General features: G+C 51.7%; 1 protein-coding gene across 1 annotated transcript in view; it reads left to right on the forward strand.

Moving 5' to 3' along the window:
- LOC147671313 (ras GTPase-activating protein nGAP-like) overlaps window positions 1–25,645 on the forward strand; it is a 541,239-nt gene that overhangs the window by 350,133 nt on the left and 165,461 nt on the right. The window contains exon 3 of the mRNA XM_086948081.1: window positions 3,416–3,537. Coding sequence (XP_086804207.1) covers window positions 3,416–3,537 — 122 coding nt within the window. The remainder of the gene's footprint in view (window positions 1–3,415; window positions 3,538–25,645) is intronic.

Below are 25,645 nucleotides of genomic sequence, written 5' to 3' on the forward strand. Positions count from 1 at the left end.
TGGAGAGCAAGATACAGTCAATCAGGGACTGGGCTCGTCCAACCACCCAGACTCAGGTTCGAGCTTTCTTGGGCCTGACTGGTTACTACCGGAAGTTCGTCAGAAATTACGGATCGATTGTGACTCCGCTCAATGAACTGACGAGTAAAAAAATGCCAAAAAAGGTTCAGTGGACAGCGAGCTGTCAAAAAGCATTCGATGACCTAAAGCAGGCCATGTGCACGGCACCTATCCTCAAGAGTCCAGACTACTCCAAACCATTCATTGTCCAAACAGATGCTTCTGAGTTGGGTGTGGGAGCTGTTCTATCTCAACTGAATTTTGATGGTAATGACCAGCCCATTGCTTTTATAAGCAGACGGCTGACCCCCAGAGAGAAAAATTGATCAGCTATAGAGAGGGAGGCCTTCGCTGTGGTGTGGGCCCTGAAGAAACTGAGGCCATACTTGTTTGGCACTCATTTCAAGATTCAGACCGACCATAAGCCCCTCCTATGGCTAAATCAGATGAAGGGTGAAAACCCCAAACTGCTTAGGTGGTCCATTTCCCTACAGGGGATGGACTTCACAGTGGAGCATAGACCTGGCACTGATCATGGCAATGCAGATGGGCTCTCCAGGTATTTCCACTTAGAACAAGAAGACTCACCTGGTCAAGTTTAGCTTATTGTCCCAACGTTTGGGGTGGGGGTCATGTAGGAGAGTAGGGTCTGCAATCCTATGATCACCCAGACTTTTTGCTTTTGTTTCACTGGTTTACGACTTTCTCGGGCTGTGGGCCTGCCAATCAGACCCACAGCCTAGCTGTTCTCTCGCTAAATTGATATGTGTACCTTAGGTGCATTACCCAATTGGAACTGGGCCACCCTGCAGACCCTGTAACTCAGGGCATCGTTGTACCCAGGGCCTACCAGGAGCTGAAGCATGTATTATGCCACCCCTGGATGGCCATCTAAATCTGACACAACTGGCTGCACGACAGCTGGGGCAACGTGGCGTACTCGCCCGTTGCTATAGGTATAGTATCCATATGCCTAACCCTAAAATGGACACCCGAGTTCCTATCAGTCACTCCTATGGAAGGCCTTGACAATCCTGAAGGCAGAGTGCCTGGAACTGTGTGAATTAGACTCCGGCACGAGCCGAGCCCGGTTGCAGCTTGCGGAACCAAGACCCAATGGCTGTTCCATGATAACGCGTCCCATATCGGTAACTTCGGTATCGCGTTATCAAGACATGTCGAGTAAGGTGTCATACGAATCGGGGTGCTGCCCTCTCACAATTCCTGGCGACGAGGTTAGCATTCCGCCCTTCTAGAGGGACACGACATGTACGTAACTGTGAACCCCGGTTAAAGTTAACTGAAGCCTCAGCTCCACAAAATGGACGCTGCCACCACAGCCACAAGTCTGACCTCCTGCTGCTGGGAGTCCTTCCAGCGAGGAGAGCTTGGACAAAGGGTTTCCTGTCAAGGGCGGTGTTCGCACCGTCCCAGACAGGGTTTGTGTATTCTGGGTAGGTAGGGCTTTGCAAGAAGGTGACTGCGGAGTGGCACCCCGGTGCTCACTACGCATCTGCCGGCTAGAACCAGTTCCAGGGGCGCGCAGCCCCTGACCTGGGGAAAGTCCAGCAGGGGGACAGGGGTGTAACTACCCCCCTTCCTGGTCCCACCCTTAGGGCCGGACCTAGTCATGTACCCGCCCCTTTCTTTAGGATAAAGGCCGGAGCGGGGACCCTTCCAAATTAGATCATCTTTGAATCAAGAATACTTTCTACGAAAGGACTTCGAGACTCTTCTCAAGATTTCTCCCTTGTGGCTAAGGAGTAGTCACCCTGCATCAGCGGGCACCATCTAAGAACTCTGCGGTTTGCTGCAAGTCCTTCCTCAAGGATCCGACGGACCAGCTCGACGAGAACCGGCTTCCCTGGCACCTCTGACCTCTACCCACGTCGTCAGCTCAGCTGAGATCTGTGGGTGCGACGAGACCTCAAGGGACCGCCCATCATCAAAACCGGCACGCTTTCTTAACCAGCACGACCATCGAAGCAATTCTCTGGTGAGTGCTCTGGGGTCCGAGAAGCCCCGACCCTGAGCAGCTCCAGCACCGAAGTGCAGTCTCCCAGCATCTCCACGATCTGCGTGGGGCCCTTCTGCTCGCTGCTCAGCACGTTGTCTGGTCACTAGCCGCTGGCTTGTGTCCTTCTTTGACGACATCTGACAACCAACGCTGCTGGTCTGGTTGCTCCAGACCGGCCCTTGCTCCCTTTTTCGAGAGGAGCACTCCGGACCCTCCTGGTCCACTCAAGACGCCATCTTAGGCCCACCACATGGCCCTGAGATCTGCCAAGGCTTGTTGCCCCAATCCTGGGCCCAGCGGCGCCGACAGCATCAACCTTCGTGGGACAGCTCGCACCTCCATCCTGGTCGCCGACAACGCCTCCTGGTCCGTGAGACTGCAGAGCCTAGCGTCGCCCACTCACCTAGTCGAGGTGACGGCCATCCGGTGCCCTCCTGGTACCCTCTGACTACTGGCTAGTAGTACGAACTTGGTCCCCTCTGCTTTCAGGTGTCAACAATCACTGATCCCGGCTTGGATCTCTACGAACTATTCATCACTGGTCGCCGGCCAGCAACTCCTTTTTCTTCCGGCTCCTGGCTCGTCAGCGAAGACCCCCGACGCCTGTAAGACTTGTGCAGCCGCAGCCCTCGTGGCTAGGTAACTTCGGCATTCCGGTGCCTGCATAGCCTCCTTACTCTAGGGTCCCGAGTCCCTCGCTTCCGACTTGCCTTATCGGGTCCGCCCGAGACCACTAAACTTTCCGTGCCCTCGGGCACTTGTTTCTAATTGTGCACTTGAAGTATTTTCTAAGAGCTTTTGGTTCTGTGCTTAGTACCCTGTCCTCATAAAGAGTCCAGGGCTGTTGTGATTCTTAATAAATATACTGTTTATTTTCATAACACTTGTGTGGTGTCCTTTCACTTGGTGTTCAAGGGGTATGTGATGGTATTACAGCTGGCTTAACACGCCCTCTAGAGTTTAGCCCGAAGACTGCTCGTATCCACGCTACTAGGATCGCTGGTCTGAGGTTGACTTACAACCAATCACCATAAGGGTCGTTGGAACGATACATAGTGGTCGCTAGAATAGCGAACGCTGCATATCGGGCCACCTTCTCACAGCAGCCACACAATCAACAGCCAAACTAGAACCCATCAACTCACACCTGAATTCCACTCCCCAAAATCAAAGCCATCGCTGCACAATCAATGAAGGACGCCTTTTGCCATAGGCTGCTCAGTTAGTCTCAGGCTTTGTCTATGATGTACAAAGATTGATTTATGCTCACTGTACTTGTAAAGTTGTTTCGTTTGTCTGTGCTGGTTCTTGACTGCTCTTATTTTCTCGCCCCTGCAGCAGGGCTTCTTGAGTCGGCGGTTGAAAAGTTCCATCAAACGGACGAAAAGTCAACCGAAGCTGGATCGGACCAGCAGCTTTCAGAAGATCCTGCCTCGGTTCCGGAGTGCAGACCATGACAGGTGAGCATGTCCTCAGGGTTCCTTCCTGGTTCTGAAGCCCCAACCTTGAAAGGTCAGAAGCTACTAGCAGATCATTCACAAAATCAGTCGGGAATGGATCACTTGACCTGAGTAACCAGGGTCTGCAATATTCTTCTGGGTAGTCAATAAAAAACCCTCATTCACATACTCAAATCGTGAGGCGGTATATCTTGGTTCTCCGCCCTGTGTTAAAAACGTGACAGCATCATCATTGGGTTTAGTTTTTGTCGTATACTTCCTACATCCGGAGGAGAACCACTGGTTATTGCAGTGGTGATCAACGAAAAAAATAAGTAGTGAACAGTGCTATGGTGAGGTGAAGCTAGGTTGTGATGTCAAAAAATCTTGTATACCTAGATTAAAAATTATTTAATGGTCTAGGTTCAAGATGGTCTAAAAAACAGTTTCGTGCTTATGCAGACTTATTATTAGTCTTACGCACTATAATGTCCATTAAAAGGTCGACATGTTTCATCCCTTTGGTTTTCCCAGATGGGTCAGGGGGGCTTTCTTCAGGACCTATGAAGAGGGTGGAGTCTGTGTCTTGTCACAGTTTCACTGAAACAAGGTATATTTTACCCGCTTCTAAATGTCAATTAGTACCTGAAAGTCCTCGATTGTGGACTTCTTCAGATTACCAATGAGCATACTTGTCTTCAACAGGGTGCAGCACGACTTGTGCTGGCTCTTCCCTTGGCAACGGGTGGTTCAGGACCTCTTCATAGGTCCTGAAGAAAGCCCCCCCTGACCCATCTGGGCAAACCAAAGGGCTGAAACATGTTGACCTTTTTATGGACATTATACTGCGTAAGACTAATAATAAGTCTACACACGCACAAAACAGTTTTTCAGATAATCTTGAACCTTGACCATTAAATAATTTTTAATCCTGGTATGCAAGATTTTTCCACATCACAACCTATCTTCACCTCACCATAGCACTGTTCACTACTTATTTTTTTCGTTGATCACTACTGCAACAACCAGTGGCTCTCCTCCGGATGGAGGAAGCATACGACAAAAACTAAACCCAATGATGATGCTGTCACGTTTTTAATACAGGGCGGAGAACCAAGATATACCGCCTCACGATTTGAGTATGTGAATGAGGGTTTTTTATTGACTACCTAGACGAATATTGCAGACCCTGGTTACTCAGGCCAAGTGATCCATTCCTGACTTATTTTGAGTATTATGCAAGGAAGCTGAATGGATCGCAATCCCTTCCTCCTCCCCCCTCTTGATTTACATATACTAGCCGATCATATCACAGGTACAGGGGGATATATTCTGTGAGAGCCTGTTGAGACTCGAAGCCGGAAACTATGGCAGGCGAGCAACTCCTGGCAAACCCTGCTAAGGTTCCAAAGTAAATACCTTAGCAGGCTTGTAGCTCTCCACAGATGCTACCTTGGAACCGAAGGACTGATTGACCACTGAGGCCCATCTCAGTTCTCTAGTCATAGGAGGTTGGTGTGAGTGGTGGCTTCTTATGCCAGGCTTGACCTTCACACTGGGCTCAGGTACTTGGAAAGGAACACATTGTTTTTGTCTACATTATGATCACAGAAGGTCATTTCTGTGCCTCATCCCTGGAACTTTCTTACAAGGGTTCCTTGGGCAAATCCAGCACAATGCAGTGAAAACAGAGGAAAAAGTCAGTATCCAAAGACCTTTTCAGAATGAAAAACCCTTTGTGAGTAAAACGTACCATAGCAGGTTTATCCAGTCTGTTAAATTGAAATATCAGTGAGCTTAAATGTTTACAGCTGCTTCATGAAGAGCATGGCATTAAGCAAACAATTCTTCTCAGCAGGTTGACGAGTGTGCATTTCTACAAAGGATTGACAAATAAAATACCAGAAAATCAAGTATTTGTGTAATAAAAAGACAGAGGATGGCTGTAAGCAGTCATTCCTGTAACAGAGTGGCACACAGAATGACAGGAAGAAGGTATTCTTGTAATGGATTGACAGAAAAGGCCAGAAGAAGGTCATTCCTATAATAAAGTGACTTCGAGAATGCTAGTTAGCAGTCATTACTATAAGGTACTGAAATTAGAAGGCAGTGGCAGAGTGGCAGAGAGAGTTATAGTAAGCAGGCATTCTTGTAACAGAGTGACTTAGAGAACGTTTTTATGAATCCTAGTGTCCTCCCATGATCTGCATTCCCACCACTCTTTCCAGTTTCCAGCACACACTCTCATACCCAATTTCCAGCATGCTATCACATTCCCATTTCTCACACCCTCTCCTATTTCCATTATACACTCTCACAAAGCATGGTGGATAAATCATGTGCAAAAAGTACTCCCTGCCTTACCCCCTCTGCTGCCTTGACTGGTACCCCCATCTTTGTCGTCCACACTGCCTAGTGGACTCAGGGCAGGTTGTCAGAATGTCATGCGGCCACTACTGGTGGTTGGGCAGGCCCCTCTTATGGCAAAATCGGTGATGACCTGTAGAAGCAGACTGTGTTTTGCTGCTCCCATCAGCTTCGTATTGCCCATCCAAATCCTGCCTCCTTCACACAGTGTTTAATTTGTAATAAAAAAAATAAGTGCCGGGGCCCTCGCCAGGAGGCCACTGCAGCTTGCAACACACATTGCCCCTACCATGCTGCCAGTGATCGTGTCAACACAAGTACTAACCACAACAGTCCTACAAGTGTGACAATTCAGATTATTCCAAGCCCCCAAAGCTATAAGAATAGTTTGGGCAACAAGTATTAGTCATTTTAAATGCATATTCAATTAATAAACAACTGCTGTTGTGTTCATTTCTAATTTAGACAAACAGTGCCACCATGGGGCAGACTGTAATAAGTTCCGGTGTTGACAATTGAGTGCCGGTGCCGAGCACTGGAAACCACCGGCTCAAATTAAGCACTGTCTTCACATGGATCGAGGGCTCAGAACAGCCCCTAAGGGCCTATTGTAGTAGTCATCGGGGTGAGTCTAATTTTAAAGGTGGTCAGGTCTGACAGACCATCATGATCGTATCTGAGGGACAGCAACACCATGTGACCCTACAATTGTGTCCCCACAATGGGTGCTGCTCTACCCTTCCTAAGTAGTAACTTTGAGGTGGCTGTGTAGCACAGTTTTGCTCTAAAACAGCGGTGCTTAAGCTGGGATCCGGGGATCCCTGGGGATCTAGGACTGCCATGCAAATTAAATAGTATCAACACATTTTTAATGTTGTTGACATGTTATTCTTAACCGAGACCTGTTTTGGCGAATCTTCCCTGCCCTCCCTCCTTGCTGCCCTCCCCCCTCCTATGTTGCCCTCCGTGCAGATCGCCCGGCTGGCAAGGCAGGGGGTGGTGTGGCCCTCATTGCCCGGTCAGAATTAAATTTTCAACTTCTTCCCTCACCTCCCATCGTGTCCACTGATTATTTTGTTCTTCGCTCACCCACTTTTTCCCCCCCGCTCACTTGCGTATTGATGTATCGTCCACCCCAGTTCTCGCCCTTGTTTCTACCAGCCCTTCAGAACCTCTTGGCCACCCTGGTGGTCAACCACGCCTCGGTCCTTGTGTTAGGGGACTTTAATTATTGGCCTACTGACCCCCATGAGTGCACTTCCTCTAAACACTTCTCTGAATCACTTCAGGCCTTGAACTTTGTCTCTCATGTGCAAGTCCCCACGCATATTCACGGACACGTGTTGGACCAGGTTTGGTCCCTTAACTGTCCTGTATTATCGTTGTCTGTCTCCCCTTGTCCTTGGTCGGATCACTTCCTAATTACTTTTTCCCTTCACCTTAGCCCGATAGGAAAAGTCCCGCTTGCCAAAAACCTCTGGGCACGCAATTGGAGTCGTGTTGATCTCCCGTCTCTATCATCCTCCCTCCTGAATTCCTCGCCCAACCTGGCTGGCCTGTCCTCATCATCTCAAGCCGGCTCCATTAACACCTGGCTCGCCAGAGGTTGCGATCTGGTAGCCCCCCTACGGCGGATATCGGTCAGATGTCCCAATGAGGCCAACCAGTGGTTCATTGAGGATTTAAAGGAGAAAAAGCGGACCCTTTGGAGGTCCGAGAGGCAGTGGAGAAGGGACTACTGCCCCATACTGAAAATCCAATATACCGCCCTTTTGGGAGAGTACAAGAGAGCTATCCTTAGTGCAAAAACAGCTTATTTCTCCGCAAAAATTTTGGCTGCGGAGAATAAACCCAGGGAGATTTTCACCACTGTCCACGACCTGGCTTTCTCGGACAGGGCTACTCTCAAACCCCCTCCTACCCAATTTTTATGTAACTCCCTGAATACTTATTTTTTGAATAAAATTAGTAACATTAAATCTAATATTTCCCCTCCTTCCCCTTCCTTTGTTGATCCCCTTCCCCCAACTGCCCAGTCTTTTCTTACCTCGATTCCACCTCTCACTGAAGATGCGTTCCTGGCTATACTCCCCAAAGTCAAGTCAGGCTCTCCGGCTGACATCTGCCCGGCTCGCATTCTCAGACAGATCTACTCTGTCTGCACCCAGCCCCCTCTTACACTTCTGAATAGTTCCCTTGCCCAGGGGGTCGTGATTCCAGCTCTTAAATCCGCCACCATAGTGCCTATCCTTAAGAAGCCCGGGGCTGATCCTTCTGCCCCTGCCAACTACAGCCCCATCTCACTGTTGCCCTATTTGGGTAAGGTGCTAGAGCGCCACGTAACCGCGGTGCTCAGCTCCTTTGTTGAGGAGAATGGGGGCCTAGCATCCCGCCAGGCAGGCTTCCAGCCTAGACACTCTACCGAGTCCGTAGTGGTGTCGGTCCTGGACAACCTCAGGGAAGGCATGGACCAAAACCAACATCAGGCCTTGGTGCTCCTCAATCTCTCCGCTGCTTTCGACACTGTGGACCATTCCATCTTGTTGTCACGTGTCGGAGCGGCGGGAGTCGGGGGCTCGGCCCTGGTCTGGCTTTCCTCCTTCTTGAGGGACCGCACCCAGGCGGCTTGGTTGGGGGATTTCTCGGCCGCCTCATTGAGGGTCACGTGTGGTGTTCCCCAAGGTTCTTCTCTTTCCCCTCTTCTGTTTAACCTTTATATCTATCCTTTGATTTTTGCTCTCCAGCAGCTGGAGGTCACCATTTATAACTATGCGGATGACCTCCAGCTCATCTTTAATCTATCCTCTTCGTCTCATTCTATTGCCAATTTCCAGTCTGTTATGATTTTTATCAGGGACTGGATGAACTTCAACCACCTGAAGCTGAACCCTGACAAGACCGAGCTGGTTCTCACGGGTGGTTGTTCCAGTCCCTGGAACTTTTTGTTTTGGCCTTCTTCTTTTGGGCCCCCCCACTCCTTCTTCCACAGTTAAGACTCTAGGTGTCAAGCTTAATAATCACCTCACTCTCCACTCACAGGTTAGTTCTGTTGTTTCTTCTTGCTTTCTCACACTTCGTACTATCCGAACTGTCTCCCGGTTCTTTTCTCCCCTGGCACTTAAACTGATCATGTCCGCCTTGGTGTTACACCCGCTGGACTACGCGAATGCCCTCTACAATGGCATTCCGGCGTACAGTCTGCTGAAACTCCCGCTGGTCCAAAACCAGGCGGCTCGTTTAGTTTATGGCCTATCACGTTCCCACCACTCAACCCCTTTACTTAAGGCGCATCATTGGTTGCCTGTTAGTGAGCGAGCCCTATTTAAAATAGGTTGTATGGTTTTCCAGGCACGATGGGGCTCGGCTCCCGCCTTCATCTCTTCCCTGATCAGGGAGTACACCCCCACCCGAGAGCTACGCTCCTCCTCACAGTCATTCCTGCTGGTCCCTCGCTACAAGCGCAAAAAGTGGGGAGGGGCCAACTTTTCTACCTTGGCACCCACCTTCTGGAACTCTCTCCCCGACCATCTAAGATCAGCCACGCATTATCTTCCCTTCCGGAAAGACCTTAAGACTTTTCATTTTAAACAGGCTTTCTCTCTGTAAACTGATTCCACTCTCTTGAATATGTGGCTGCCATCTTTCTCCTATGGTACCCTCCCTTCACAGCGCCAAGAAACCGCCAGGTGAATGTTGCGCTCTATAAATATTTTTAAATTCAAATTTAAATTCAAATACATTAATAAAGTGCATAGAAATAAAGAAGCAACGTTGAAAATTGAAAAACATTCTTTAAATGTGAAGGACTTAGACATTGAAGGCTAACAAATATGTTGGTTTTCGGATTAATTTGTGGGAGTGGTGCAAGTGCATCAAACAGAACATAGTATGGACAATGAGTGGCTTCAATATTGAATTTAGAAAAGCTCCAATCTTTACATTAAAATAAAACATTGTTTTTTGTATATTTCTTTGTAAATTAAATAAAAAACTTCATCAGTGTGTGTATTTTTTAGTTGTTCAGATTATTAATAATCCTTTGACTGGGTGCCCAAGCTTCCAATAATGACCCAGTGGGGGCACCTGGATTCCAATAATGATTAAGAAGAAAGAAAGTACTACTACAGAAGGATCTGTTGACAGGGGCAAACAGGGTGCTTTCCTCTGCCTCCCCTTCCATCTCTTCTGGAGTGAGCCCACCTGCTCACTTCACCTTTCCATCATTGGAGCCCCTGACAGGGGCAAACAGGGTGCTGGAGCCCCTGACAGGGGCAAACAGGGTGCTTTCCTCTGCCTCCCCTTCCATCTCTTCTGGAGTGAGCCCACCTGCTCACTTCACCTTTCCATCATTGGAGCCCCTGACAGGGGCAAACAGGGTGCTGGAGCCCCTGACAGGAGCAAACAGGGTGCAGGAGCCCCTGACAGGAGCAAACAGGGTGCTGTAGCCCCTGACCGGAGCAAACAGGGTGCTTTCCTCCGCCCCCCCTTCCATCTCTTCTGCAGTGAGCCCACCTGCTCCCTTCAACTCTCCATCACTGGAGCCCCCTCTCCTGGGGGCAAACAGGGTGCTGGATCCCATCACAGGAGCAAACAGGGTGCTGGAGCCCCTGATAGGAGCAAACAGGGTGCAGGAGCCCCTGACAGGAGCAAACAGGGTGCTGTAGCCCCTGACAGGAGCAAACCGGGCTCTTTCCTCCGCCTCCCCTTCCATCTCTTCTGCAGTGAGCCCACCTGCTCCCTTCAACTCTCCATCACTGGATCCCCCTCTCCTGGGGGCAAACAGGGTGCTGGATCCCATCACAGGAGCAAACAGGGTGCTGTAGCCCCCGATAGGAGCAAACAGGGTGCAGGAGCCCCTGACAGGAGCAAACAGGGTGCTTTCCTCTGCCTCCCCTCCCATCTCTTCTGGAGTGAGCCCACCTGCTCACGTCACCTCTCCATCATTGGAGCCCCTGACAGGAGCAAACAGGGTGCTTTCCTCCGCCTCCGCCTACCCTCCCAGCTCTTCTGGAATGAGCCCACCTGCCCACTTCACCTCTCCATCATTGGAGCCCCTGACAGGAGCAAACAGGGTGCTGGAGCCCCTGACAGGAGCAAACAGGGTGCTGGAGCCCCTGATAGAAGCAAACAGGGTGCTGGAGCCCCTGATAGGAGCAAACAGGATGCTTTCCTCCGCCTCCTCTCCCAGCTCTTCTGGAATGAGTCGACCTGCTCACTTCACCTCTCCATCATTGGAGCCCCTGACAAGAGCAAACAGGGTGCTGGAGCCCCTGACAGGAGCAAACAGGGTGCTGGAGCCCATGACAGGGGCAAAAAGGGTAAGGGATCCCCTGACAGGAGCAAACAAGGAGATGGAGCCTCTGACAGGAGCAAACCGGGTGCTTTCCTCCACCTCCCCTTCCATCTGTTCTGGAGTGAGCCCACCTGCTCACTTCACCTCTTCATCGTTGGAACCTCTGACAGGAGCAAACAGGGTGCTGGAGCCCCTGACAGGAGCAAACAGGGTGCTTCCCTCCACCTCCCCATCCATCTATTCTAGAGTGAGCCCACCTGCTCACTCACCTCTCCATCATTGGAGCCCCTGACAGGGGCAAACAGGGTGCTTTCCTCCATCTCCCCATCCATCTGTTCTGGAGTGAGCCCACCTGCTCACTTCACCTTCCCATCATTGGTGCCCCTGACAGGGGCAAACAGGGTGCTGGAGCCCCTGACAGGAGCAAACAGGGTGCTGGAGCCCCTGACAGGGGCAAACAGGGTGCTGGAGCCCCTGACAGGGGCAAACAGGGTGCTGGAGCCCCTAACAGGAGCAAACAGGGTGCTTTCCTCCGCCTCCGCCTACCCTCCCAGCTCTTCTAGAATGAGCCCATCTGCTCACTTCACCTCTCCATCATTGGAGACCCTGACAGGAGCAAACAGGGTGCTGGAGTCCCTGACAGGAGCAAACAGGGTGCTGGAGCCCCTGATAGAAGCAAACTGGGTGCTGGAGCCCCTGATATGAGCAAACAGGATGCTTTCCTCCGCCTCCTCTCCCAGCTCTTCTGGAATGAGTCGACCTGCTCACTTCACCTCTCCATCATTGGAGCCCCTGACAGGAGCAAACAGGGTGCTGGAGCCACTGACAGGAGCAAACAGGGTGCTGGAGCCCATGACAGGGGCAAAAAGGGTAAGGGATCCCCTGACAGGAGCAAACAAGGTGATGGAGCCTCTGACAGGAGCAAACCGGGTGCTTTCCTCCACCTCCCCTTCCATCTGTTCTGGAGTGAGCCCACCTGCTCACTTCACCTCTTCATCGTTGGAACCTCTGACAGGAGCAAACAGGGTGCTCGAGCCCCTGACAGGAGAAAACAGGGTGCTTCCATCCACCTCCCCATCCATCTATTCTGGAGTGAGCCCACCTGCTCACTCACCTCTCCATCATTGGAGCCCCTGACAGGGGCAAACAGGGTGCTTTCCTCCACCTCCCCATCCATCTGTTCTGGAGTGAGCCCACCTGCTCACTTCACCTTCCCATCATTGGTGCCCCTGACCGGGGCAAACAGGGTGCTGGAGCCCCTGACAGGAGCAAACAGGGCGCTGGAGCCCCTAACAGGAGCAAACAGGGTGCTAGAGCCCCTGACAAGAGCAAACAGGGTGCTGGGGCCCCTGGCAGGAGCATACAGGGTGCTGGAGGACCTGACATGAGCAAACAGGGTGCCGGAGCCCATGACAGTAGCAAACAGGGTGCTTTCCTCCACCTCCCCATCCATCTGTTCTGTAGTGAGCCCACCGGCTCACTTCACCTTCCCATCATTGGAGCCCCCTCTCCTGTGGCAAGTGTGAAGAGCTTGTTTCCAATTCTCTTTGAAGTTCCTCTGCTGCTCACCAGCTCAGTCTTCAAAGGCTTCCTGGGGGGGGGAGAGGAACAGTGAGTCCTCGACACCAGCTATGTCTGTGTCGTTGTGAATCCAGAGATCTGGGGCTGGAGTCAGATTGTGTCCTGTGATTGGGTCTCCGTTGTGTTTTGGTAACCAGGGCCCGCCGATGGTGGTCCTGCAGCTCCCTCTTTAGTGATACTAGGTCCGGAACCCTCTATAGCAACACCTGGTAGTACCCGTCGGCCTCTGAAGTGGATTCTAGCCTCTACTGTGCCCAGCGCCCTCCGGAGTGAAACCTAACCTCAACATGCACTGTGCCCAGCACCCTCTGGAGGGAAACCTAATCTCAACCTGCACTATGCCCGCGCCCCCCGGAGTGAAACCTAACCTCAACCCGCACTGTGCCGGGCGCCCTCTGGAGTGAAATCTTACCTCAACCTGCACTGTGCCCGCGGCCTCCGGAGTGAAACCTAACCTCAACCTGCATTGTGCCCAGCGCCCTCTGGAGGGAAACCTAACCTCAACACGCACTGTGCCCAGCGCCCACTGGAGTGAAACCTAACCTCAACCTGCACTGTGCCCGCGGCCTCTGGAGTGAAACCTAACCTCAACCTGCACTGTGCCCGCGGCCTCTGGAGTGAAACCTAACCTCAACCTGCACTGTGCCCGCAGCCTCTGGAGTGAAACCTAACCTCAACCTGCACTGTGCCCTGCGCCCTCTGGAGTGAAACCTAACCTCAACCTGGACTGAGCCCAGCGCCCTCCGGAGTGAAACCTAACCTCAACCTGCATTGTGCCCAGCGCCCTCTGGAGGGAAACCTAACCTCAACCTGCACTGTGCCTGCGGCCTCTGGAGTGAAACCTAACCTCAACCTGCACTGTGCCTTGCACCCTCCGGAGTGAAACCTAACCTCACCTGCACTGTGCCCAGCGCCCTCTGGTGTGAAACCTAACCTCAACCTGCACTGTACCCAGCGCCCTCCGCAGTGAAACCTAACCTCAACCTGCACTGTGCCCAGCGCCCTCTGGAGTGAAACCTAACCTCAACCTGCACTGTGCCCGCGCCCTCTGGAGTGAAACCTAACTTCAACTTGCACTGTGCCCAGCCCCCTCTGGAGTAAAACATAACCTCAACCTGCACTGTGCCCAGCGCCCTCCAGAGTGGAACCTAACCTCAACCTGCACTGTGTCCAGCGCCCCCTAGTGTGAAACCTAACCTCAGCCTGCACTGTGCCCTGCGCTCTCTGGAGGGAAACCTAACCTCAACCTGCACTGTGCCCAGCGCCCTCTGGAGGGAAACCTAACCTCAACATGCACTGTGCCCAGCGCCCTCTGGAGTGAAACCTAACCTCAACCTGCATTGTGCCCAGCGCCCTCTGGAGTGAAACATAACCTCAACCTGCACTGTGCCCTCTGTGGTGAAACCTACCCACAATCTGCAATGTGCCCAGCGCCCTCTGGACTCAAACCTAACCTCAACCTGCACTGTGCCCAGCGCCCTCTGGAGGGAAACCTAACCTAAATCTGCACTGTGCCCAGCGCCTTCTGGAGTGAAATTTAACCTCAACCTGCACTGTGCCCAGCGCCCTCCGGAGTGAAACCTAACCTCAACCTGCACTGTGTCCAGCACCCTCCGGAGTAAAACATAAACTCAACCTGCACTGTGCCCAGCGCCCTCCAGAGTGGAACCTAACCTCAACCTGCACTGTGTCCAGCGCACTCTGGTGTGAAACCTAACCTCAGCCTGCACTGTGCCCAGCGCTCTCTGGAGGGAAACCTAACCTCAAACTGCGCTGTGCCCAGCGCCCACTGGAGTAAAGCCTAACCTAAACCTGCACTGTGCCCAGCGCCCTCTGGAGTGAAACTTAACCTCAACCTGCACTGTGCCAAGCGCCCTATGGAGGAAAACCTAACCTCAACTTGCACTGTGCCCAGCGCCCTCTGGAGGGAAACCTAACCTCAACCTAGACTGTGCCCAGCGCCCTCCGGAGTGAAACCTAACCTCAACCTGCATTGTGTCCAGCGCCCTCTGGAGGGAAACCTAACCTCAACACGCACTGTGCCCAGCGCCCTCTGGAGTGAAACCTAACCTCAACCTGCATTGTGCCCAGCGCCCTCTGGAGTGAAACCAAACCTCAACCTGCACTGTGCCCTCTGGAGTGAAACCTAACCACAATCTGCAATGTGCCCAGCACCCTCTGGACTGAAACCAAACCTCAACCTGCACTGTCCCCAGCGCCCTCTGGAGTGAAACCTAACCTAAATCTGCACTGTGCCCAGCGCACTCTGGAGTGAAATTTAACCTCAACCTGCACTGTGACCAGCGCCCTCTGGAGGGAAACCTAACCTCAACTTGCTCTGTGCCCGGCGCCCTCTGGAGGGAAACCTAACCTCAACCTGCACTGTGCCCAGTGCCCTCTGGAGTGAAACCTAACCTCAACCTGCACTGTGCCCATCGCCATCTGGAGTGATACCTAACCTGACCCTGCACTGTGCCCGTGCTCTCCTGAGTGAAACCTAACCTCAACTTGGACTGTGCCCGGCACCCTCTGGAGTGAAACCTAACCTCAACCTGCACTGTGCCCAGTGCCCTCTGGAGTGAAACCCAACCTCAACCCGCACTGTGGCCAGGGCCCTCTGGAGTGAAACCTAACCTTAAGCTGCACTGTGACCATCGCCCTCTGGAGTGAAACCTAACCTCAACCTGCACTGTACCAAGCGCCCTCCTGAGTAAAACCTAACCTCAACTTGCACTGTGCCCAGCGCCTTCTGGTGTGAAACCTAACCTCAACCTGCACTGTGCCCAGCGCCCTCTGGAGGGAAAACTAACCTCAACCTGCACTGTGCCCAGCGCCCTCTGGAGTGAAAACTAACCTAAATCTGCACTGTGCCCAGCGCACTCTGGAGTGAAATTTAACCTCAACCTGCACTGTGACCAGCGCCCTCTGGAGGGAAACCTAACCTCAACTTGCTCTGTGCCCGGCGCCCTCTGGAGGGAAACCTAACCTCAACCTGCACTGTGCCCAGTGCCCTCTGGAGTGAAACCTAACCTCAACCTGCACTGTGCCCATCGCCATCTGGAGTGATACCTAACCTGACCCTGCACTGTGCCCGTGCTCTCCTGAGTGAAACCTAACCTCAACTTGGACTGTGCCCGGCACCCTCTGGAGTGAAACCTAACCTCAACCTGCACTGTGCCCAGTGCCCTCTGGAGTGAAACCCAACCTCAACCCGCACTGTGGCCAGGGCCCTCTGGAGTGAAACCTAACCTTAAGCTGCACTGTGACCATCGCCCTCTGGAGTGAAACCTAACCTCAACCTGCACTGTACCAAGCGCCCTCCTGAGTAAAACCTAACCTCAACTTGCACTGTGCCCAGCGCCTTCTGGTGTGAAACCTAACCTCAACCTGCACTGTGCCCAGCGCCCTCTGGAGGGAAAACTAACCTCAACCTGCACTGTGCCCAGCGCCCTCTGGAGTGAAAACTAACCTAAACCTGCACTGTGCCCAGCGCCCTCTGGAGTGAAACTTAACCTCAACCTCAACCTGCACTGTGTCCAGCGCCCTCTGGAGAGAAACCTAACCTCCACCTGCACTGTGCCCAGCTCCCTCTGCAGTGAAAACTAACCTCAACCTGCACTGTGCCCAGCGCCCTCTGGAGTGAAACCTAATTTCAACCCGCACTGTGCCCAGCACTCTCTGAAGTGAAACCTAACCTCAAGCTGCACTGTGCCCACGCCCTCTGGAGTAAAACCTATCCTCAACCTGCACTGTGCCTGCGCCCTCCAGAGTGAAACCTAACCTCAACCTGCATTGTGCCCATGCGCCCTCTGGAGTGAAACCTAACCTCAACCTGCACTGTGCCCTCTGGAGTGAAACCTAACCACAACCTGCACTGTGCCCAGCGCCCTCTGGACTGAAACCTAACCTCAACCTGCACTGTACCCCAGCACCCTCTGGAGTGAAACCTAACCTCAACCTGCACTGTGCCTGCGCCCTCCAGAGTGAAACCTGACCTCAACCTGCACTGTGCCCAGCGCCCAGCGCCCTCTGAAGTGAAACCTAACCTCAACCAGCACTGTGCCTGCGCCCTCCAGAGTAAAACCTAACTTCAACCTACAGTGTGCCACGCCCTCCAGAGAGAAACCTAACCTCAACCTGCACTGTGCCCGTGCCCTCCGGAGGGAAACCTAACCTCAACCTGCACTGTGCCCGCGCCCTCCGAAGTGAAACATAACCTCAACGTGCACTGTACCCAGCGCCCTCTGGAGTCAAACCTAACCTCAACCTGCACTGTGCCGAGGTCCCTCCAGAATGAAACCTAACCTCAACCTGCACTGTGCCCAGCGCCCTCCGGAGTGAAACCGGACATCAACCTGCACTGTGCCCAGCACCCTCTGGAGTGAAATCTAACCTCAACCTGCACTGTGCCCAGCGCCCTCTGGAGTGAAACCTAACCTCCACCTGCACTGTGCCTGCGCCCTCCGGAGTGAAACATAACCTCTACCTGCACTGTACCCAGCGCCCTCTGGAGTCAAACCTAACCTCAACCTGCACTGTGCCCAGTGCCCTCCAGAATGAAACCTAACTTCAACCTGCACTGTGCCCAGCGCCCTCCGGAGTGAAACCGAACGTCAACCTGCACTGTGCTCAGCACCCTCTGGAGTGAAATCTAACCTTAACCTGCACTGTGCCCGTGCCCTCTAGAGTGAAACCTAATCTCAACTTGCACTGTGCCCAGCGCCCTCCGGAGTGAAACCTAACCTCAACCTGCACTGTGCCCAGCGAGCTCGGGAGTAAAACATAACCTCAACCTGCACTGTGCCCGCATCTTCTGGAGTAAAACCTAACCTCAACCTGCACTGTGCATGTGCCCTCCAGAGTGAAACCTAACCTCAACCTGCACTGTGCCCAGCGCCCTCTGGAGGGAAAACTAACCTCAACCTGCACTGTGCCCAGCGCCCTCTGGAGTGAAAACTAACCTAAACCTGCACTGTGCCCAGCGCCCTCTGGAGTGAAACTTAACCTCAACCTGCACTGTGTCCAGCGCCCTCTGGAGAGAAACCTAACCTCCACCTGCACTGTGCCCAGCTCCCTCTGCAGTGAAAACTAACCTCAACCTGCACTGTGCCCAGCGCCCTCTGGAGTGAAACCTAACCTCAACCCGCACTGTGCCCAACGCTCTCTGGAGTGAAACCTAACCTCAAGCTGCACTGTGCCCACGCCCTCTGGAGTAAAACCTATCCTCAACCTGCACTGTGCCTGCGCCCTCCAGAGTGAAACCTAACCTCAACCTGCACTGTGCCCATGCGCCCTCTGGAGTGAAACCTAACCTCAACCTGCACTGTGCCCTCTGGAGTGAAACCTAACCACAACCTGCACTGTGCCCAGCGCCCTCTGGACTGAAACCTAACCTCAACCTGCACTGTACCCAGCACCCTCTGGAGTGAAACCTAACCTCAACCTGCACTGTGCCTGCGCCCTCCAGAGTGAAACCTGACCTTCGCCTGCACTGTGCCCAGCGCCCTCCGGAGTGAAACCTAACCTCAACCTGTACTGTGCCCAGCGCCCTGCGCCCTCTGAAGTGAAACCTAACCTCAACCAGCACTGTGCCCGCGCCCTCCAGAGTGAAACCTAACTTCAACCTACAGTGTGCCACGCCCTCCAGAGAGAAACCTAACCTCAACCTGCACTGTGCCCGTGCCCTCCGGAGGGAAAACTAACCTCAACCTGCACTGTGCCCGCGCCCTCCGAAGTGAAACATAACCTCAACGTGCACTGTACCCAGCGCCCTCTGGAGTCAAACCTAACCTCAACCTGCACTGTACCGAGCTCGGCTATGAGAGCAGCGGACGGTAGACGTAGGTGACAGGCCTATTGCCACGCAAGGAAACTAATACGTTGTACTTCGTGAAGCACCTACCCCCTGCACGTTGAAGCTTAATAGGAAAACGCCGCAAGTTTTTACTGACGCTCCACATTTTTAAGAGTGTCTTCTCAATGGTACATTCTACCACTGGTTGATTAAGGATTTAGGGTAGGGTGAGTCTTTTAGGGGACTCATACCTCCCATCTCCTTTTGGTCCTGATAAATACCGGGGATTGCCCCCATATGGTTGAAACATGTTGACCAATATACCACTAACACATAATTGAGATACGTAGGTCGTAACTCCCCTTCCAGTATCTCACCCCTTATTTTAATATTGTCCAGTTGCCTTTTTCAATAAAATTAATTTATAAAGCCATAACCAGGACAATTTTTAACACTGTATTTTTCTTTTTTGCACTTACACTTCACAACCTGCTCCACTGTAATCCAGGTGTCGAAGCACACCCTGGTGACGCTAGGCCACCAGGGTGGACCCCGATGATGAAGCATGTCACCACTAGGTGGTGAGTGAGGGTTTTTTTAACTAGGAATATTGATTCCACGTTTGGAAAACCTTCTACCTACTCATCGGGTGATACTCCTTCATTTGTTTTTTGAATATTCGTGACCAGGGGATCAGGAGTATTTCTCGTCCATCATTTATGGGCATAATCCCTCACTCTCAATTTTGTTTTTTCGGAGATCAAGAAATGTGCCTGCAGGGTAAATGTCTGCGAAAGTGCGCAAGGTGGTACCAGCAATGGTGACCTCACCTCCGCTGTCTTCCAGGCATGGGAGCATAGGATTATGTTGAATGGGTATAGCAGGCGCATATAACAGAGGTATGGCAGCTCGTTTTAGCATTTCCCGCATAGCCCAGCGGAGCATATCGGCTGAGTTGATGTCTTGTGACGGCCTGGGAGTTTTGCGGTTGAGGGCCACACTCAGTGGGAGCGGAGCAACCATGTCAATTTCCACTGCCACATGTGGTTGGTAGGGCGTGGGGTAAGCCCAAAAGTGTAGGTATTGGGCTTGTGCGCAGAGTGCGTACAAGTGCATATCTGCAGCTCCCAGTCGCCCCTGTCTAAGTGGTAGTGTTAGCAATGCCCATGATAGTCTAGCCTGACTCCCAGCCCAAACCAGTGTCAGCAAGTGAGAGCGCAGACAAGTGAAAAAGTGTTGAGTTAGTGGAATTGGAATGTTTGTGAAAAGATAAAGGAATTTAGACAGCACAATCATTTTTATTAGTGCAATTCTACCTGCTAAAGAGAGGGGGAGTTTGGACCATATCGCCACCTTGCCCTCCAGGCAGAACACCGCCCTGCCAAAATTCAGACTCCAGATCTCTTGGATTTTCTGGCTAATCCAGATACCCAGGTATTTTACCTCGTCCGCTTCCCATCTTAGAGGGTAGTCAGAGTGTACCTCGGTGGTGCTGTCTGTTAGAGGGAATATAACTGACTTGGAACAATTTATGGAAACGCCAGACAGCCCCCCAAACCTCACAAATTCTCACAATAGTGGATTAAGGTTCTCATTTGGGTTGTTGACATAGAGTGACGTCGTCGGCGTATAGGGAGATGAGTAAACTCCGAGTGCTGAATCCAATGCCCCTAGCAGTATGATGTTGCCTAATCCTGGCAGCTAGTGGTTTCATAGCAATGGCGAACAATAACGGGGACAGCGGACACCCCTGTCTAGTGCCCCTGGAGATTGGAAATGAGTCAGACACCATGCCGTTGATTCTAATTCTGGCTCTAGGAGCGGTGTATAGTAGGCGAATCAGATTGACAAATAATGGGCTAAACCCCATACGCTCCAGAATGGTGAACAGGTATGACCACTCAAGTGAATCAAATGCTTTCGTGGCGTCGAGAAACACCACGGCTGCTTGAGTATCAGGATGCAAGTAATGCAATGCTGAAAAAAACGTTCTTAGGTTGTGAGTGCTGGCACGGCCTGGTATGAATCCCGATTGGTCCGGGAGGGCCACGATCGGGAGCAAGGGTTGGAGGCGGTCTGCTATTATCTTCGCGTAAATTTCGACATCAACATTAATTAATGAGAGGGGCCTATACGAGTCCATATTCTTATCGTCTTTGCCAGGGTTCAGCAAGGTAATAATAAGGGCCTCTCTCATCGAATCTGGCAGCACTTCTACCTCCTGTGCCTCTACAAAAACCGTGTGTAAGCGCGGAGTGAGCTCCTCTACATATGTCTTGTAAAAGGCTACCTTGAGCCCATCTGGCCCCGGTGCTTTATTAAGCGGCAGAGCCTTTATGGTAGTGGCGATTTCCTGCACTGTCACGGGACGGTCCATGTATTGCCTGTGTGTATTGTTAAACCATACAAGTGCTATGGATTCTAAAAAGGACTTGAGGGCAACTTTCGATACAGCATGTGTGGACTCATACAACTTAGTATAGTAAGTGGTAAAGGACTGTAATATCTCTTGCTGGCCTGTTGTCATTTCCCCTGTGTTGTTTATTATCGTGTGCACCTGTGTGGGTGGGCCTCGCTCCATTTGTAGTGACCCATACTAGTGCCATCTCCCTCAGTGGTTACTTATGTGCCTTGCTCCCTCTGTAGTGACCCATGCTAGGACCCATCTCCCTTAGTGGTTATTTATGTGCCTCGCTCCATCTGTAGTGACCCATGCTAGGACCCATCTCCCTCAGTGGTTACCTATGTGCCTCGCTCCATCTGAGGGAGATGCTAGTGCCATCTCCCTCAGTGGTTACTTATGTGCCTCGCTCCATCTGTAGTGACCCATGCTAGGGCCCATCTCCCTCAGTGGTTACTTATGTGCCTCGCAGTCTCCCGGCATCCGCCTCAGGAGTAACTAAACAAAGGAATCTATAGTGAAACCCAGGCTGCAGTGTGTCCAGCTCCCTCGGTAGTGACACCTGGCAGCGCTCAGCTGCTTCTATAGTGAAACCCAGGCTGCACTGTGTCCAGCTCCCTCGGTAGTGACACCTGGCAGTGCTCAGCTCCTTCTATAGTGAAACCCAGGCTGCACTGTGTCCAGCTCCCTCCGTAGTGGCACCTGGCAAAGCTCAGCTCCTCTCTATGGAACCTAGCCTGAGCCTGCCCTGTGCCCAGCTCCCTCGGTAGTGACACCTGGCAGTGCTCAGCTCCATCTATAGTGAAACCCAGGCTGCACTGTGTCCAGCTCCCTCGTTAGTGACACCTGGCAGTGCTCCGCTCCTTCTATAGTGAACCCCAGGCTGCACTGTGTCCCACTCCCCCTGTAGGGGCACCCGGCAGTGCTCAGCTCCTCTCTATGGAACCTACCCTGAGTCTGCACGATGTCCAGCTCCCTCGGTAGTGACACCTGGCAGTGCTCAGCTCCTTCTATAGTGAAACCCAGGCTGCAGTGTGTCCAGCTCCCTTGGTAGTGACACCTGGCAGTGCTCAGCTCCTTCTATAGTGAAACCCAGGCTGCAGTGTGTCCAGCTGCCTCGGTAGTGACACCTGGCAGAGCTCAGCTCCTTCTATAGTGAAACCCAGGCTTCCGTGTGTCCAGCTGCCTCGGTAGTGACACCTGGCAGAGCTCAGCTCCTTCTATAGTGAAACCCAGGCTGCACTGTGTCCAGCTGCCTCGGTAGTGACACCTGGCAGAGCTCAGCTCCTTCTATAGTGAAACCCAGGCTTCAGTGTGTCCAGCTGCCTCGGTAGTGACACCTGCAGTGCTCAGCTCCTTCTATAGTGAAACCCAGTCTCCAGTGTGTCCTGCTCCCTCGGTAGTAACACCTGGCAGTGCTCAGCTCCTTCTATAGTGAAACCCAGGCTGCAGTGTGTCCAACTCCCTCGGCCGTGACACCTGGCAGCGCTCAGCTCCTCTCTATGGAACCAACCCTGAGTCTACCTTGAGTCTGCACTGTGTCCAGCTCCCTCGGTAGTGACACCTGGCAGTGCTTAGCTCCTTCTATAGTGAAACCCAGGCTGCACTGTGTCCAGCTCCCTCTGTAGTGACACCAGGCAGTGCTCAGCTCCTTCTATGTTATGTTATACAGTTTATTAAGCGCACAGCTGCCCCAGCAAAGGGGCGTCCCGGCGCTAGTCCCATTTAAAGAAACAAAGCTGGGGTAGAAAAAGAGACATAAAAACGGAGAGACACTATTTCTCCTGAAATAGATAAGTTTCAATGGCTTTTCTGAATTGCAGCGCATCCTTTATCTCTCGAATCTGGGCAGGGAGGGAGGTCCAAAGCGTAGCCGCCAGGAACCGGAAGGAACGACCTCCTGCTCTACTGCGCTTGAACCGGGGGACTACCATCAGACTTTGTCCTGCCGACTGTAGAGACCACGTAGGCATGTACAGATTAAGCAGTGGTCTCAGCAATTTAGGAGTCTAATAATTTTAAAAGCGATACACAAAGTTTTAAACTGTATCCGCTGAGCTACTGGAAGCCAATGAAGTTTCCGGATAGTGGCCGGTGTAGGACTAAAATGTGGCACGCCTATTAATGCTCTAGCAGCAAATTTTGGATACGTTGAAGGTGGGTAATTTCCGCCTTATTGGCACCAATAAATAGAGAGCTGGCATAGTCCAGTCTGGAAAGTACCGTCGACTGAACGATTAATTGTCTGGTGGCGGGGTCGAAGAATTTCAAAACTGGCTTAAGGCTGCGTAAAATGCCAAAACACGTGGCAGCAACCTTTTTCGTTTGGGCACAGAAACTGAGCTCTGAATCTAACCAGACTCCCAGATTCTTCACTTCATTCTTCGGTATCGGGGCTGACCCCAAAGAGAATGGCCACCAATCGTCGCCCCACAGGCCCACGTTTCTACCAACCACCAACACTTCCGTCTTAGCGGCATCTAATTGGAGACAGTTAGCTGTCATCCAATTAGCAACGGCTGTCAGACCTGTTTTGAACCTGTTATGGTCCATGGTGAGACCTTCTGTTAGGGCAACCACTAGCTGCGTATCGTCAGCATAGGAAACGATGTTAAGACCCCATGTTTTAGCGACCGCAGCCAGTGGTTGAACATAAAGATTGAACAGGGTGGGGCTTAAGGCTGAGCCCTGGCGAACACCCTGCTCAATAGAACGGGCCCTAGAAAGGAAGGGGGGAGTGGAAACACGGAATTTTCCATCGGTCAGGAAGGACCGGAACCAGGCAAGAGCCCAGCCTCTTCAAGACGGTGGAGAAGGATCTGGTGAGAGACAGTGTCAAAGGCGGCACTAAGATCCAAAAGGATCAGTGCCACCATTTGACCATTGTCCATAGTGGAGAGAAGGTGCTCAGTCACAGCCAGGAGCGCCGTCTCCGTGCTGTGACCGGCCCGAAACCCATGTTGGGTGTCATCCAGAATGTCACCTGCACTCAGAACGCTGGTAAGAACTGAGTTCACATGGGACTCCGTAATCTTCACCGCCCAGGGTAGCAGAGATATGGGCCTGAAGTTTTCTGGTTTTAGTGGGTCTAATGTGGGTTTTTTAAGAATAGGTGACACCCAAGCCTGCTTCCACCTGGCTGGGACAGTAGCCGTAGAAAATTAGTTGTTGACAAGGTTCAGTAGGGGAGGCAGGCAGTTTTGAGAAAACTCTCTAAATTGGGCAGGTTTTAAAGGGTCTGCTGGGGAGCCAGATTTAATCTGTCTAGTAAGCTTATCAAACTCTACCCTAGATAGTTCGGGAATAGTTGACATCTTAGAAATAAAACCCGGTAGAGGACCAAGAACAGAGTTATCTTGTGGCACCGGGACAAAGGCTTGATAAATGCTTCGAATTTTGTCCACGAAAAAGGTAGCCATTTCTTCACATAGAATAGCCGAGGTCGCGGTAGCTCTAACTGATTTTTTCATATTGAGCTCATTAAGAATTTTAAAAATAACTTTGGCAGGGTTAGTGCTGGCTTTTATTTCAGAAGCATAGAATTCTGCTCGCACCCTACAGATAGCTTTATGGTAAGCCTTAAGCTCCTTCATATAACTAATCTTTTTCTCTAAGGAATAATCCTTTCTCCAATCCCGCTCATGTCTTTTGCAATGAGTCTTTAGGTCAGCCAAGGTATCATTATACCAGGGATTGGTGTCTTGTTTATTTATTTGCGGTTTTTATAGAGCGCGACACTCATCCCAAGGGATATCACGGCGCTTGTACCAGATAGTAAATACTGATGGCGGATGCTGAAAGGCTAGAGTTTGGGGAAGAGGAGGGTTTTCAGTTTTTTTCGAAACTGGAGATAGTTTGTGGTATGTCTCAGGTCGGCGGGGAGCTCATTCCATTTTTTTGCTGCCAGGTGGGAAAAGGAGCGACCACCTGTTCTAGTCTTGCAGATGCGTTTCGTCTTAGCCAGAGCTAGTTGTGTGCGTCCTTTGGCCCATCTTGCCGGAATGAGAGTATCCAGCGCCTGGGTAAGCCAGGTACAGAAGGAGTCATAACCTATCTCCATATCCGAGAAAGGGCCCAAAGGGTCAACATCAAGCAGAGCTTGAAACTCCTCTAGCCGGAGTTTGCGCCAAGGTCTTTTGTGCATAGCCCTTTGACTTTTACCTGCTGTAGAAATAGCGACGCATACGGACAATTCCACTAAAAAATGGTCTGTCCACGCTATCGGCATAGGAGTGGCAGTTCTAGAAAGTTCTATATTAGTAAAAATGGGATCCAGCACATGGCTTTTAACAAGTTGAAGCTGGAAGGCCGCCAAGTCAGAAATTAGAGTACGCACACTCAGATCCTGATCAGAATCAAAATGAAGATTAAGATCACCCAATATGCTAACATTGGCTGATTCCACAGCATAAGCTTCCACCACTTCCAAAAGAGAAGTATTAAAACTCTGCATGGGCCCAGTGGGCCTGTATATTAAAAGTCCAGCGAAGGTGAAGTATTAACAATGATACTGAAGTGTGCACATTCACCCCCTTTCAAATCGATTTTCTCAAATCTGCAGGTATAACTAGATCTAGTGATTATGGCAATGCCGCCCCCTCTATTAGTTCTGTTCACCAGCATCATCGAATAATTAGGGGGTAGCGCTAGATTAGGAATGGTTGTAAGATCATCCCTCATCCAAGTTTCGGTC

The sequence above is a fragment of the Lissotriton vulgaris genome, unplaced genomic scaffold (genome assembly GCF_964263255.1).
Source record: "Lissotriton vulgaris unplaced genomic scaffold, aLisVul1.2 SCAFFOLD_758, whole genome shotgun sequence".
Lineage (NCBI taxonomy): Eukaryota > Metazoa > Chordata > Amphibia > Caudata > Salamandridae > Lissotriton > Lissotriton vulgaris.